Below are 15,547 nucleotides of genomic sequence, written 5' to 3' on the forward strand. Positions count from 1 at the left end.
TATTTGCACATTGTTACAACACTGTATATATACATAATATGACATTTGAAATGTCTTTATTCTTTTGAAACTTCTGAGTGTAATGTTTACTGTTAATATTTATTGTTTATTTCACTTTTGTTTACTATCTACTTCACTTGCTTTGGCAATGTTAACACACGTTTCCCATGCCAATAAAGCCCTTAAATTGAAATTGAATTGAAATTGAATTGAGAGAGAGAGAGAGAGAGAGAGAGAGAGAGAGAGAGAGAGAGAGAGAGAGAGAGAGAGAGACAGACAGACAGACAGACAGACAGGCAGGCAGGCAGGCAGGCAGGCAGGCAGACAGACAGACAGACAGACAGACAGACAGACAGACAGGCAGGCAGACAGACAGACAGGCAGACAGACAGACAGGCAGACAGACAGACAACGAGAGAGACAGAGACTAAGTAAATGTTATTCTTTCTTTGTAGGTCCCGTATCTGACATATACCTTTTTAAAGAGGGAGGGAGGGAGGGAGGGAGGGAGATAAGGCCATGAATACATGTCTGTCTTCCCTTTTTCTTGTCAATACCTCGAGGAGAATGGTGTTGAATGACAGGCACACATACACAGACACACACATACACATACCTTCTTATTAACACATCTCTGTACACTCGCTCAGCTCGTGAATACTGCATTACCCAGTTAGTAACAGACTGCAATCTCATTTGGTCTTTGAGGGAACTGGGGAGTTGGGGAACGGGGAGGTTTGACAAGCACTGCCTTAGCCCCCTGAGTTAGCGTTTCATCCCACTGTTTACCCAGCATCCCTGGTGTGGTTACGCAAGCTCATTACAGGTGATTTTCAGTGGAAATCAATGGCACAATAACCAGAGTCCCTCTGGGATAGAGGGGTCAGAGAGAGACGCTTTCATGTCAATTGTCTCAGACAGCATCCTGGCATTTCTAAGCTCTCCAGAACCCATTGTTGTTTGTTTTATGTTTTTTTACAGGCAGGCACAGAAGTTCAGTCCCAGTAATACTGAAAAAGACCTGCCTCTGTCTGCAGTGAACGTGGCAGAGCTGTCCTTATGCTACTCCCATCCTGAAGGGATACTTAAAGAGATGTTGTCTAGTAAAAATGTTTGTCATAACTGATCTTAAAACTGCTCATGTGTTGCATTAGGTGCTAATGGATGGGGGGGATACCTTATGGAAAGTATCCCCAATGACCATTGTGATTCACTTTACTGAAAGATAGATCCCCCCTATAACCCAGGGGTGTCAAACTTATTTTGCCCCGGGGGTCGCATTCGGTCTTCAACGAGGTCCGGGGGCCACACAAAACATTTGTTATTTCCTCTCTGGCAAAATTGGCTAAAAATAGTCCTCTATCCATTGTTTTTTTGAATTTTCGATGCTCCCTGACTGTCTAGCTTTAAATTCGGTGATTATTAGCAAGCTAGACACAGTCAAGAAACTGTGTAAATGTGGGTCCATTATAATTTCTACACAGTTTTAGTCATTTTAAGTAACTCTAACCACCCGCGGGCCAGATTAGAACCCCTCCGGCCCGCGCACCGCATGTTTGACACCCCTGCTATAACCCCTTTAGCTTGTTAGTGTGTTTGTGCATCTGGTTATTTCTGTCCTGCAGCATAGGGCTGACCTGGACATGCTCCTCAGCTAAATACAGAAACAGAGATAAAAGATGGGTCAATACAGTCTCTGACAGCCCATTCCTCTTCATGGGAATTTGATTTGGCCACACTGCCAAAGGGCTGCCTCCGCAGACAACGAGCGCCGCAGTAATATAATGCTCAGTCTCAAACGTTCATATGGTTAGAGTATCATTAGATCTATTCAATTCAGAATCCTATATGTTTGGTAAATGAAGTCAAGAGGTCTGAATGTCAATATATGAGAGGGTCATAGACATAGTCTGCCCATTATTCCGTTTTTTATAATGATGTTGAATTTCACAGCAAGCGTCAATTTCGTCAATTAGTTCATAAGAATCTATATTTTAGAGGACCTATATTCCACATTGGTTTCGGTATAACAGTGGAGACGAATGGCAAACTGAAGGCTGAGTTAGCTGGCTGAATTTCCATAATCATTCCTTTCATATCCTGCGGTTTGAAGTCTCTTCAAATCCACCAAAAGCATCTGTCTCATCAGTTGTTATCTGGTACACCTGGTGCATGCTGCTAAATTATATCAGTCTTCTATTTGTGTGACGTGAATTCAGGGCTGGGGCTGGCTGATGGAAAGTAGAACAGCAGACAGAAAGCTAAGGAAGAAAGAAGGAGAAAGGAGGATGGTGAGGAGGAGGAAAGAGGAGAACAGGATGACATGCTGACAGCTAAGGAGGTTCAGGACTGTGCAGGTAAATTCATTTCACCCTGGAGCTGAAGAATCCACACGGTTCATATCTGACAGCATGCCATTATACTGCACATACAATGAGCTATCATCACCAGTGACTTGCATTCAATAGGCCAAACCTTCCCCTCTCACTGCACAATAGTACAAATATTTATGTTTGTGAAAATGTGACACAGTGGAAGAGTACAGGTGTTAGTTTATTGACTGTTTTATTGACTGAATATGTATTCATGCGTGTGGGTGTTTCTTGAGAAGAAGGCCGGAGTCAGTATGGCTACCAGCCTCACAAAATGGCTGACTAAGAATGCATCTCCATCTACCTGAGAAGAATCAGAAAGGGGGATGCAGGAGGGAGAGATAGAAGAGGGGTTTTACTATTCCATGTCGCTATTGTGTAGTGTCACTGCACTGCCTCTGCTGTCTCCGTTCTCTACAGCACATCCCATTAGAAATGACTTGAATTGGGTTGAGAAAGGCCACTTCAATTCCAGTGAGCCTGGTGCCGGCACAGATAATGTGTCTATTGTGGATTGCTTTCCCCCAAGATACGGGGAGAATAGATACTTGTTTTTGTAAAAGGTTGGCATCATCTCTCCCTGGCAAATTTGTATTTTGGATATCTCTCAAATACTCAAAACCATTCCCAGACAGAACATATTCGGCAACACTAGAAACCAATGTAATATGTGAACATTTCATTCCAGACTAAGTTTCTCTGCTGGTGAATCATCTGATGTATTATTCCACTAAGTGTTAAATACCAACCGTGGCTTAATCACCATGGTTTCTGTCATGTTTGCTGTCCTGGTATAGCGTTCATTATATCCACTGCTGTTTCTGTTGTAAAAGGTCACCCCTGACGTTGCCTGACAAGCTAATATAGCTCTATGGAGCGCTCCAAGCACTGTACCGGAGCAATAAAGGGCCACATTCTCCACGTCCGTCATTCTAGCACTGAATGACTGAATGAGAAACAGCCACTGCAACAGTACAGTGTACTTACTGTATGTGCAACCTAGCCTAGCGATCCAATGATCTTGATGCCTCTCAATCTTCCCCATCAACCATTTTGAAACAATCACCCCTATCTCTCCCACACCAGTCCCTCGCCATCTCATTTGCATATTTAATTTATCCTTGTCACACAATCAATCAATCCTTCAAAGTGGAATTTGCATAATCAAGCATGTCATTGCTTTTAATCTTTAATCTTCATTAAGGGACTTCAGATATGACAGTTCCAATTAGGTCCCATTGTTTCTATGATCCATCAGTGAGCGTTGTAGCTAACCATTTCCCTTTTTTTCACATCTAAGAGTGTTCTGCTGTTATTGTCATCTTCCCTGCTGTAACTAGTGGTTCATGATAGATGTTGTTTTTCCTCCGACACAACAGTGTGCTGGACTGTCTCCCTCCCTCTCTCCCTCTCCTCCATCCGTCCCTCACCCCCTCACCCTCTCCTCCTCCCTCCCTTCCTCCCTCCCTCACCCAGGCAGTCTGGGGTCTCATGTAATGAGTTAAGAAGTGAACCGCCTTTTCTTCTAAATATAGGGCAGCACGTTGTTCTCTCTTAATCAGCATTCACCTGCAGATCACGACTGTATCTCAGAACACTACAGTGTGTTTCTTCTCCAGATCACAGAGTGGCCATGAGGAAACATCTAGATTCATAGTCGTTAACGTGGCTTATAAGCAGCTGTTAGTCAATGATCAAAGAGTGGGCTTCAAATCTAAGTCGAAGGATTTTGAGGTATCCATGTCAACGGGCCCACATTGTGGTGTGTTATTTCTTTCACTTCTTTTGATTAAATGGATTTCAGTCTGAGTGTATGTGGATGCTTCAGTGGACGAGGAGCTAGTGTGTGTGTGTGTGTGTGTGTGTGTGTGTGTGTGTGTGTGTGTGTGTGTGTGTGTGTGTGTGTGTGTGTGTGTGTGTGTGTGTGTGTGTGTGTGTGTGTGTGTGTGTGTGTGTGTGTGTGTGTGTGTGGACGTAGTCATCCACCTCTTAGAGACTCAGCTCTCCTGACAAGTGATAAAATAATCATGAGAACATTTGTTGCTTCTGAGTAGAGAGTCAGAGAGGGAGAGGGAGTGAGAAGAGTAGAGGGGGTAGGGGAAAGCAGAGAGGAGAGCAGAGATAGGGATATATGGGTGAGGGAGAGAGAGGCAGAGAAAGAGAGGAAGATGGGGGATAGATTTCACGTAGACTCTACTCTGTATGATTTCCTTGAAATGCAAAGAAACTTCCAGGAAGACGGGGAAAGTAGTGAAAAGTATGATGGGTCAAAACTAATGATGGGTTTTGGTGCTGGGGGGTGAGCAGAGCGAGGTCTACTTTAAGAGGTGTAATTCACAGGCTGTGGGTGACAGCAGGTAGAGATGGAGAGAGGAAGGGAGGGAAAGAGAAAGGGAAGGAGAGATATCTGAAGGGGCTTTGACAAGCTGTTTCTTGGCTGTATAATGGCCAGAGATGTCAGCGATTGTGAGACTGCATTCAGCTGCATAAGCTCTCTCTTTCGCTCTCTCTCACTCTCTCTCTCTCTTTCTCTCCCTGTCCCTCTCTCAACCCCAGCATTGTTCATATCCTGAGGGAAAGAGATTAATGTGGATGTCTTGAGGACAGACGGTGTGCTTGGACCAAAGCCCTTAGGGTCCAGTAGATAGACGCCCCAGGGGTGTGAGGAGGTGTAGAGGGGTGAAAGGGTTCCTAATTGTGGTCAACTGGTCCATTGTAGGGTTTGACTAGAGAGAACTGGCCAGATCCTGTGAACCCAATATAGTGTCGTTCCAGTCCTATGGGTTTTAGCTGAGGTTGGGCTCTTATCTCAAGGTAGACAGTGCAAAGTATTATTTTATTAGGTATTCAGTGTACTGGATAAAAGTGTTGAAGTTTAGCTTGTAGGGCTTGGACCGGGAGTATATGGTTAGCTGTTCAAAATATTAGCTGGTCACTACCCAGTATTCCTCATAAATGTGGAGTTTCATGAGCCCCCCACCCATGTGTGTGTGTGTGTGTGTGTGTGTGTGTGTGTGTGTGTGTGTGTGTGTGTGTGTGTGTGTGTGTGTGTGTGTGTGTGTGTGTGTGTGTGTGTGTGTGTGTGTGTGTGTGTGTGTGTGTGTGTGTGTGTGTGTGTGTGTGTGTGTGTGGCAACAAAAGAGTCTCATGTACTGGAGCCTGCATTGAGAGAAGAGTATTTTGACCAGACTTACAGGTATACCTCAGTCTGACACTGAAGTCTGAACCATATACTGTAGGCTACTGTAACACTGCGCACACCACATCATTTCAACGTGGAAATGTGGGTAATATTTGGTCGAGACATTAATCAATGAATGTCAACCTTTATTCACACTCAAAAAGACAGCCAGAAATGTATTGAATTTCGGATGTGTTAGCACTATGCTTTTAACCATCTAAAAGCACAACCAAATTCCATTGGAAAAACAATGTCTGATTTTTGGTTTAGTTGTCATCTAAATGTGTTATCACTGCGCTTTCAATCACTTTTATAAGCAGGAGATGTATATTTTGTGCCACTGACTTTAATTCCAGTTTGTCTAAAAATTAATAATTGATATGTTGGATTCACGTCTCCATCTCAACCAAAAATCTAAGTTAAAGAATAGGACTAAATCAAATCAAACTTTATATAAAGTCCATTTAAAGTTTGATTTGATGTAATATTATTCTTTAACGTAGATTTTTGGTTGAGATGGAGACATGAATTCATTATCTAACATATCAATTATTAATTTGTAGACAAAGTGGAATTAAAGCCAGACTTAGCCCTAGTTCAAACACCGCTCTATCGCCGCACCTAACTAAAAAAGTATTCACTTTTTCATTGGAAGAACGGGGATAGAGTGCCGTCTGAAACCATTAACTGCGCCTCATCAGACTTTTGATAATAGTTCGGCAGCCTCTGCCGCGCTGTGCGGGTGAAGCACGACTCTGTTTCATGTGGCGCACCAGAGCAGTTCTTCCACTGTCGGGGGACATAGTTAGGTGCGGCGATAGAGCGGTATTTGAACTAGGGCTAAGTCTGGCTTTAATTCTACTTTGTCTACAAATTAATAATTGATATGTTAGATAATGAATTCATGTCTCCATCTCAACCAAAACACATGTTAATTGCATGCAAATAAAGGTTGCTTCGCTACCACACCTACAACAGAAGCACAACCATGGTCTCGGATTCGCAGCTGGAGGACTTCTGCGGGAGGTCGCTCTTTTGCCTGAATTCGACCCAAAACCGACGAAGATGTCGCTGCAGTGTTGAGCTGCAATGTTGAGAGCGGTTGTATGAAACCAATCAGTACGTCAAGCAAAGCTCTTAACCGTGCCAGCCCGCTCTTCATTTCTATTCACTTCAACTCGCCATATTTGGTTGCGTTGACAACCAAACACAACTCAATATCCAGTTTGTCTACAAATTAATAATTGATATGTTGGATTCACATAAGAATAAGACTAAATCTAATCAAACTTTGAATGCACTATATATAAAGTTTGATTTGATTTCGTCCTATTCTTTAACTTTGATTTTTGTTTGAGATGGAGATGTGAATCCAACATATTAGTGATTAACTTGAAGCTTACATTTGAAATCAACAAAAGCTGGAAACCATAGGCCTATACTGTATGTTTTGTCTATTTTTTATTGAACCATGGGTTGAAGTTAAACAATAGCTGTTGATGACTTCGCAAATGCTATATAGGCCTAAATAGTATGATATTGATGATATATGATGGTGTTGTCGTGAGGGAGCTTGTTCCCCAATGGTGGAACAAGCTCCCTCACGACACCAGGACAGCGGAGTCACTCACCACCTTCCGGAGACACTTGAAACCCCACCTCTTTAAGGAATACCTGGGATAGGATAACCAGTTCAACCAGTTTCTGCCCATTGGGGTATGTCTCTACTCAACCTTGACTTTATGTGACTGCATGGATTTTATAGAGAGAAGGCCTCTGTGGATCATACCCTCTGTGGATCATACCCTCTGTGACTATCTGCACTTTATGGTCAGATAAGAACTTCGCAAATTAATTTTGATAAAAGTCAAGGCATGAGTGCACTACATTTAATAGTCTTGAGTAATCGTTCAACTGTGCATTAAAACGGACCAGTCTTACAGCCAATAAAAATCTATGCATTTGAACAATATTAGATTTTACACACAGTTATTTATGTGCGTAATTGTGTGCAAATGGGTGAAATGTTTAAGTCTATGTGTCTAAAAACAATTAATATGTATCCTTATAATAGATCATTATAATTATAATAGACTAATAATATTATTATTGTTATTATTATTATAATAATCGTTGTTATTATTACTGTCATTTATTATTATTATTATTGTTACTGTTATTGATATTCCTATTACAGTACAGTACACCATGCACAAGGTCCTCGATCACATTTAAATGTAACTAATTTGTTTAATTTATACTGCTTATTTATGCTGCTTTGTGCGATAGGCCTATGCCATACACGAATAAGTCTAATCCACTGCGACAGGTAGCCTAGGTACATTATGTACAATAGATGGCAATGAAGAGATATGACAACGTCACATTTATTCGTAGCATGCTGCACTTTTCATTCAAGTTTCATCTTGGTACAAAAATCATGCAGCATCAGGTGCTTTCAAAAAGTGCAAAAACAGTAGGTCCAAATACCACTTTGTACTGTAGGCTACAGACCAAGCCGCGTGCATGCTAAACTGGACAATTAAACACTCTTTAAAGCAGTGATGGGGTTAGTTAAACGTGCAAGATCCCTGCACCTTGAGTGTTTGCCCGACATGCTACTAAGAAACTGGACCAAGAAAAATATATTTTCAGAGAATACCCACGTCCAAAATGTACAGACTACTGTCAGAAATGGAACGGGAAAAACATACAATCTGCATGCGTAACGTTGCTGACGAGTTTGTTTTGTTACTTAAACAATCATGGAAATATCGACTTTTGCAAATAGAATTTGAGGTAACAGCGTGTAAACATTTGTATCACAAGAGTCCATTACTTTGTTCAAGTTGACAGTCAAAAACAAAACCATATCCAACAGCCTATGCGTAAACAACGATGCATTCCTGGTTCTCCTGGAACTTTTGATGTGAGGAATTGGCCGCGCTTGACTGCAATTGTAGTCTTTATTGGCAAACACATTTCGTAAGGAAATCAAACGCTTTGCATATCATCATGCCGCCCCAAAGACAGTGTGGTGAGGCTATGGGTCCGTGGCGCGCGGCTACACACCATTCTCCACCCCCGCGCCAGAGACTAGCTGAGTCCTATCATCACCGGCGCCTCTACGTCTTTAGAAGGTCTCCGCTCCTTCACCAGAAAGTTAATCATACTCTCCGATTTGATCATGAGGTTGCAGCCGAGGAAAAAGATGCCGAACATGACGGTGAGCGATAGTACGCACAGGACGGCGATCTGTACGACGCGACTGATGAAGAGTTTCCGCTCGTCCGGAGGTAGCGTCAGCGAGCCGCCGTCACTGGTTGCCACGTCGGTCCCGTTGCAGCAGTTCACCAGAGTGCCGGCGAGGACTTGGCTCCTGTTGAATAGTGCGCCCTGGGCTTGGTCGAAGAAGGAGCCGTTCATGTCTCTGTGGATGTCAGTCTGACAGCGCTATGGCAGCTATGGGCGCACGCGGTTCCACAGACACACACTCACGGCTAAACCCTGGCTTGCAGTTGCACTTTGCGTCATGTGACTGTGAAAACAAACCAAAGTAAAAATCAAAGGAGAAATGTGTAATCTTCTTTTAAATTCGATAATTGCCGCACGGCCAAAAGCTGATATATGTCGGTTCGTATCAGCGGAGAGAAACTATCACAACCCTAACCAGATGCCCTATTCAGTATCATACTTGCGAGTCAAAGTAATAAACTGAACACAACTTATACGTAGCTCGAACCTCTCAAGCGGGTCCCCTTGGACATCTCGAAGGAGGTGTAAATCTGTATGTAAGACTACCCTGCATGCGCACCTGTGCTTTCGTGCAAAGTCTCTCTCGCGTTTTAAAGGGATGATGAGTTCCCCGTGGACCACACCATCGCTCTCCACGAGGGGAGGTGGGTGGGTGGGTGCGGAGAGTAGAGAATTGAACGATTTATGCAGCCCTCATCGACTGTCAGTGACAGCAGTGTTATTATTAGAAAATGTAATCAATGGCATAAGGATTGGTTATGTTCTGTCACCATCACTGAAGAACTCCCATTAGATGATTTCTGATGGATGTAGAATATGGCAATGCTTTGTAACCTTAATTCTGGAAGATAAATGTATCAATCCCTACAACACTTTGCTCAAGCTGCATTTCTCCCTGAAGTGCCAACGTTCTAATATTCACTGCATAATGAAACAGGAGGTATAATAACAGAGGGTTCTGAAAAGAGCCTGATGTACTGTACAGTTCAGTTCTGCACTCATCATCTAAATGCCATTGTGACAGTTAAACCTTGGAGTAAGCACAGTCAGAGAGAGATACATTCAGAGACAGACTACTTGAATTGATCAATTTGATCAAGTTGATCAATCTGGGCAAACTTTTCAGCAGAGAAGTCTATTTCCGTTCCTCCCCTCTCTGCATACTTTCCCTGTGTGTGTAGACGCTGGTGCTGGTTAGCAACCTCTCTCTGTTTTATTAACATGCCTTATTCAAATATCAGTTTCTCCATCTAGTGCACAGTCAAGCTATTTCAGCTGCGATGAAGCCAACACCCTCGATGAACATTAAGATCTCTGCAGCACTATACGGTAATGTAGCCTATACCTGTCAACGAGATGCGTAGGTTTCGATGCTCTGACATAAACTGAAAGCAACCATAATCACCATAATCTACATGCAGATTGAAGATTGGGTATGAGAACTTATTGTCTTTGCCCCCTATGGACACAACCTCATCAACCATGCCTTTGCATTGAAAACCTCATATGTGCCCTAGTGATAGGCTATATGATTGGCTAGACATATTCTAGTTACTGAAAGAGTCTCCAAGGCTCATATTATGCATATCTTCAATGGTTTGTAAGGACTTTTTCCCTTCCCAGTTTGGCTTTCAGTGTTGAGCTTGTGTCAAGATAGAGGACCTCACAAGGAGCCTTAATAGGCAATTGTATCCAACTGTTCATATTCTTCTTCTCATGATGATCACCTGCTACAGTAATATTATTTTCCTGCTTCCATTACCATCTGTTCTCTTTAGTACCATCAAGCCCTCTTTAATGGCCAAACAGGGAACTGTATTCTCATAGGTCATTATCTCTGGCATCCACAATGACTTTGATTGTAAAGAACATTGACTTGGAACAGCAGTGATATCACTCTGAGTAGTAGACAGTATTTCTTATCATAGACCAGACCACTACTATTATTCACATAGAACCTCCATGGTTCAGTATTTCTTCTATTTGAACAGGAGTATTATAATAACCTTACAGTAATTTATGCTTGTCCTGTCCCTTAGCATTGTAGAGTAGGTTATTGTATGAAGAAGCAATGGCACCAACTCTATGGTGAGCAGGTGTAGGCTATCATGATGCTTTCAAAATACTCCCTCAGATAATGTGAGAGACTATTAAAGGCCCCAGACCTAATGTTCTGTATATCTGCTCAACAAAGCCTGTGAAAAGCAATTTAGGATGCTCACGACATGTCTGGTTGTAAGCGGCTTTAGGCTGCGAACTGACAAGCGTGTGTACAAATAACGATTAGCACTTTACACAAATATATTTAATTTTACTTCTAGGGGGTAAATTACAGTTTATTTATCACTGTATAATAACTGGAGCTCAAACAAAGTGTTTGGTGTCCACCAAGCTGGAATAATCCTATTAGCTTTTCTCATTTAGATCAGGGACTTGTAAATGACAACAGTTGGCGGTATCAACTAATGCTGTGTAGATGTTATTCAGTTCATTCATTTAATAGTGTATTATAATTATAGAAACAGACAAGGATTTAAATGTTGATTCCTTTGTAAATACAGCCTGCCTCCCCGTTAACAATAAAGCAGTAAACACACAGTCAACTATTTATGAAACATTAAACAGCAGTTGTAACACAAAGTACAGTCAGGGACTTTCATTCCTGAATCAAGGTGAATAGTAAAGTTCTTGAATGAAGATTCTGTTACTTTCAAACATTTTGATATAAAACTGCTTACAAAGAGTCTTTCACAACATTTCAGCAGACTTTGAAGTCAATGTTTTATATGTTTCTTTCATTTCCTGCATGCAACCTGTTGGTAAAACCGAAGCTTATACAGTGGGGGAAAAAAGTATTTAGTCAGCCACCAATTGTGCAAGTTCTCCCACTTAAAAAGACGAGAGAGGCTTGTAATTTTCATCATAGGTACACGTCAACTATGACAGACAAAATGAGAAAAAGAAAATCCAGAAAATCACATTGTAGGATTTTTAATGAATTTATTTGCAAATTATGGTGGAAAATAAGTATTTGGTCAATAACAAAAGTTTCTCAATACTTTGTTATATACCCTTTGTTGGCAATGACACAGGTCAAACGTTTTCTGTAAGTCTTCACAAGGTTTTCACACACTGTTGCTGGTATTTTGGCCCATTCCTCCATGCAGATCTCCTCTAGAGCAGTGATGTTTTGGGGCTGTCGCTGGGCAACATGGACTTTCAACTCCCTCCAAACATTTTCTATGGGGTTGAGATCTGGAGACTGGCTAGGCCACTCCAGGACCTTGAAATGCTTCTTACGAAGCCACTCCTTCGTTGCCCGGGCGGTGTGTTTGGGATCATTGTCATGCTGAAAGACCCAGCCACGTTTCATCTTCAATGCCCTTGCTGATGGAAGGAGGTTTTCACTAAAAATATCACGATACATGGCCCCATTCATTCTTTCCTTTACACAGATCAGTCGTCCTGGTCCCTTTGCAGAAAAACAGCCCCAAAGCATGATGTTTCCACCCCCATGCTTCACAGTAGGTATGGTGTTCTTTGGATGCAACTCAGCATTCTTTGTCCTCCAAACACGACGAGTTGAGTTTTTACCAAAAAGTTCTATTTTGGTTTCATCTGACCATATGACATTCTCCCAATCCTCTTCTGGATCATCCAAATGCACTCTAGCAAACTTCAGACGTGCCTGGACATGTACTGGCTTAAGCAGGGGGACACGTCTGGCACTGCAGGATTTGAGTCCCTGGCGGCGTAGTGTGTTACTGATGGTAGGCTTTGTTACTTTGGTCCCAGCTCTCTGCAGGTCATTCACTAGGTCCCCCCGTGTGGTTCTGGGATTTTTGCTCACCGTTCTTGTGATCATTTTGACCCCACAGGGTGAGATCTTGCGTGGAGCCCCAGATCGAGGGAGATTATCAGTGGTCTTGTATGTCTTCCATTTCCTAATAATTGCTCCCACAGTTGATTTCTTCAAACCAAGCTGCTTACCTATTGCAGATTCAGTCTTCCCAGCCTGGTGCAGGTCTACAATGTTGTTTCTGGTGTCCTTTGACAGCTCTTTGGTCTTGGCCATAGTGGAGTTTGGAGTGTGACTGTTTGAGGCTGTGGACAGGTGTCTTTTATACTGATAACAAGTTCAAACAGGTGCCATTAATACAGGTAACGAGTGGAGGACAGAGGAGCCTCTTAAAGAAGAAGTTACAGGTCTGTGAGAGCCAGAAATCTTGCTTGTTTGTAGGTGACCAAATACTTATTTTCCACCATAATTTGCAAATAAATTCATTAAAAATCCTACAATGTGATTTTCTGGATTTGTTTTTCTAATTTTGTCTGTCATAAATGACGTGTACCTATGATGAAAATTACAGGCCTCTCTCATCTTTTTAAGTGGGAGAACATGCACAATTGGTGGCTGACTAAATACTTTTTTCCCCCACTGAATGTGAAATACAGAAGTGGTATTTTCTGAGAAGCAGCACGTTCTGTTAAGTCAATTATCTACATCATTAGTGGCACTAGATGCAATATAGAACTCAACACAGGTCACAGGTTGCCTATGTGTAAAGATATCAATAGACATGGAAATACAGTAGATATAGATATGTATGTGTGTCTCAGACGTGTTCCTTAGCAACAGTAGGCCCATGAGCATAGTGATAGATGGTTGGTAAAGTTATTTTGGTTGAGAAAAGGAGGGAGGGAAGAAGAGAGGGAGAGAGAGAGATGGACGAAGGAGAAGGGAAAACGCTTCAACTTAGCACGGGGGAATTGGCAGCCTAGCAACACAAACTAAGTGAAGACATCCCTTAGCAACAGGGAGGGGTTTAGCCCATTCCCTCCACCTCCCCCTTCCAACTCCCCACTCCACCTCCACCCATGTCTTTAGAGGCCTTCACACAGGGCATGGTAGCACCTGAACACAGCAGAGTAGAAGCCCCCACCCTCCATACACTTATCCATCCCTCACCCCAACCCCTTCATCTCCACATCCCTTCTCCAGAGGTGCAGCTGGGGGCAGACTTCTTAGGATGTTGATCCAGTTCAATTAGTGTAATAGATTACCTACAGCCAAGTCTTCATTAGATGAACAAAGTGTGCGTGCGACGGGCATGTGTGTGAGTGTGAGTGGGGGGGTCAAGATTAAACGAGAGAGCGATGGGATTAACCAACAGGAAGAACTGATAAACAGAGAGAAGGTTAGAGAGTATAGAAGAGAGAAACAGAAAGAGAGAGACCAAGAGAAACAGAGAGATGGAAAGAGAGACAGAGAGAGAGAGAGAAACAGAGAGAGAGAGAGAAACAGAGAGAGAGAAACAGAGAGAAACAGAGAGTGAGAGAGGCCATGTCTGGGGTGGTGGGCGCTCTCACCTGTGGGACCGTTAATCACAGAGAGCTAAATGTAGTCATTAGTTCCCACCTGACAGAGACTCCAGATACACAGCAGCAGAGTGTTTCCGACCGCTCCGCTCAACAACCCCGTAACAGGCTGCATCCATTAGTCATTAAAGTTGTTTCAGGGAGATAATGGCTTCATTGCCTTAATTTGTTGTAACATTGTCCTGTGTGTGTATGTGTGTGTACGCTCCCATTTGTTTGAGTGAGTGTATCTGTTTGTGTGTTTGAGGGCAGTAAATTTGAATTGCATGGCCTTAATTGAATTAACTTGCTATTTCTACCTCCCATCTCCAGGGACAACGTCTCCCACACTTCTCTCATTGAATAATCTCCTGGCCTAAACATTTAGGCAGATCTATACATCTCTCATTAAACTTTCTTCCTCTCCTTCTTTTGCCCCCTCTTTCTCTCGCCACCTCTCTCCCTTCCGCCATCTCTTATTCTCCACTCTCCCTCTCTTTTTGTCTCCAGCTTTCTGTGTTACACAGCAGGCTATGAAACAACCCCATTGTGCCAAAGAGTGGATGCGCTTTTAAAAAGAGCCTGTGGAGGAAAAATGCTCACCCTCTTTTTATCCCTCTATACCTCTCTCCTCTCCTTTAAATGGCAGTTAAGAGTCTTTCTTTCTCTATAGGTTCTCATTTGAGTTGCTCTTTACCCAGGGACACCTGTTGAGGAGAGGAGCAGTGCTCTCCGAGCCAGAGAGGCAGGGGGCCAGCGGGTCAGGAGGCACAGCGTCACAGCACAAACAACATGTCCGCCATGAGAAGAGCTAGGCCACATCTCATAAGGTAAACCAGACTGATATATAGACTACCTGAGTTCAAACAAATTCCAGGTTGACCCTCTCTTCCATTATGAGGTGGTCTTCATTAAATCAGACCCAGTGAAAAAGAAATGGGTGGCGTTGCGGCGGTTGGTTATCCCAACACTGATATTGGCAGAGTGATTGCATTCTCAGACTCAGTGAAAAGCTTGACCAGTGTTCTATGGAGCGTAGACAGAGGTCAAGAACAATCTCCCGTTCACCAATACCCTCACCCCCTCCTCCCGATGGTCCGGCTCACTGTCTTAATTGGGCTCTTTACCCAGCACAGTGTGAGCCATGGAGCATTATCCCCCACCAGGAGCAATCAGAGCATAATGCCAGAACACTGCCTGCCTTCCTGGGTATTACAGCTTATCTATGTCTCTTTTTCTATCACCTCACCTCGCCGCAATTCCAGAACACTGGCTGGTGGCAGTAGCTTAGCAACCAGCGAGACAGAGAGAATAACGGGTATAGGGGGAGAGGAACAGTGATTCAATAAATGGACAAGCTTAGAGGCAGAAGAGAGAGAGA

General features: G+C 42.9%; 1 protein-coding gene across 1 annotated transcript; it reads right to left on the reverse strand.

Annotated features, from left to right (window-relative positions):
- Positions 1 to 7,916: 7,916 nt before the first annotated feature.
- Positions 7,917 to 9,383, reverse strand: LOC123482517 (reprimo-like protein). The gene has a single exon (XM_045210658.1). It carries the CDS (start codon positions 8,977 to 8,979, stop codon positions 8,650 to 8,652), a length of 330 nt encoding a protein of 109 aa, XP_045066593.1. The 5' UTR covers positions 8,980 to 9,383; the 3' UTR covers positions 7,917 to 8,649.
- Positions 9,384 to 15,547: the final 6,164 nt, after the last annotated feature.

This window comes from Coregonus clupeaformis, chromosome 35, assembly GCF_020615455.1.
Source record: "Coregonus clupeaformis isolate EN_2021a chromosome 35, ASM2061545v1, whole genome shotgun sequence".
NCBI lineage: Eukaryota > Metazoa > Chordata > Actinopteri > Salmoniformes > Salmonidae > Coregonus > Coregonus clupeaformis.

Coding starts and splice junctions, on each gene's coding strand:
- LOC123482517 (XM_045210658.1), bottom strand. CDS start 8,979: ATGAACGGCTCCTTCTTCGACCAAGCCCAGGGCGCACTATTCAACAGG.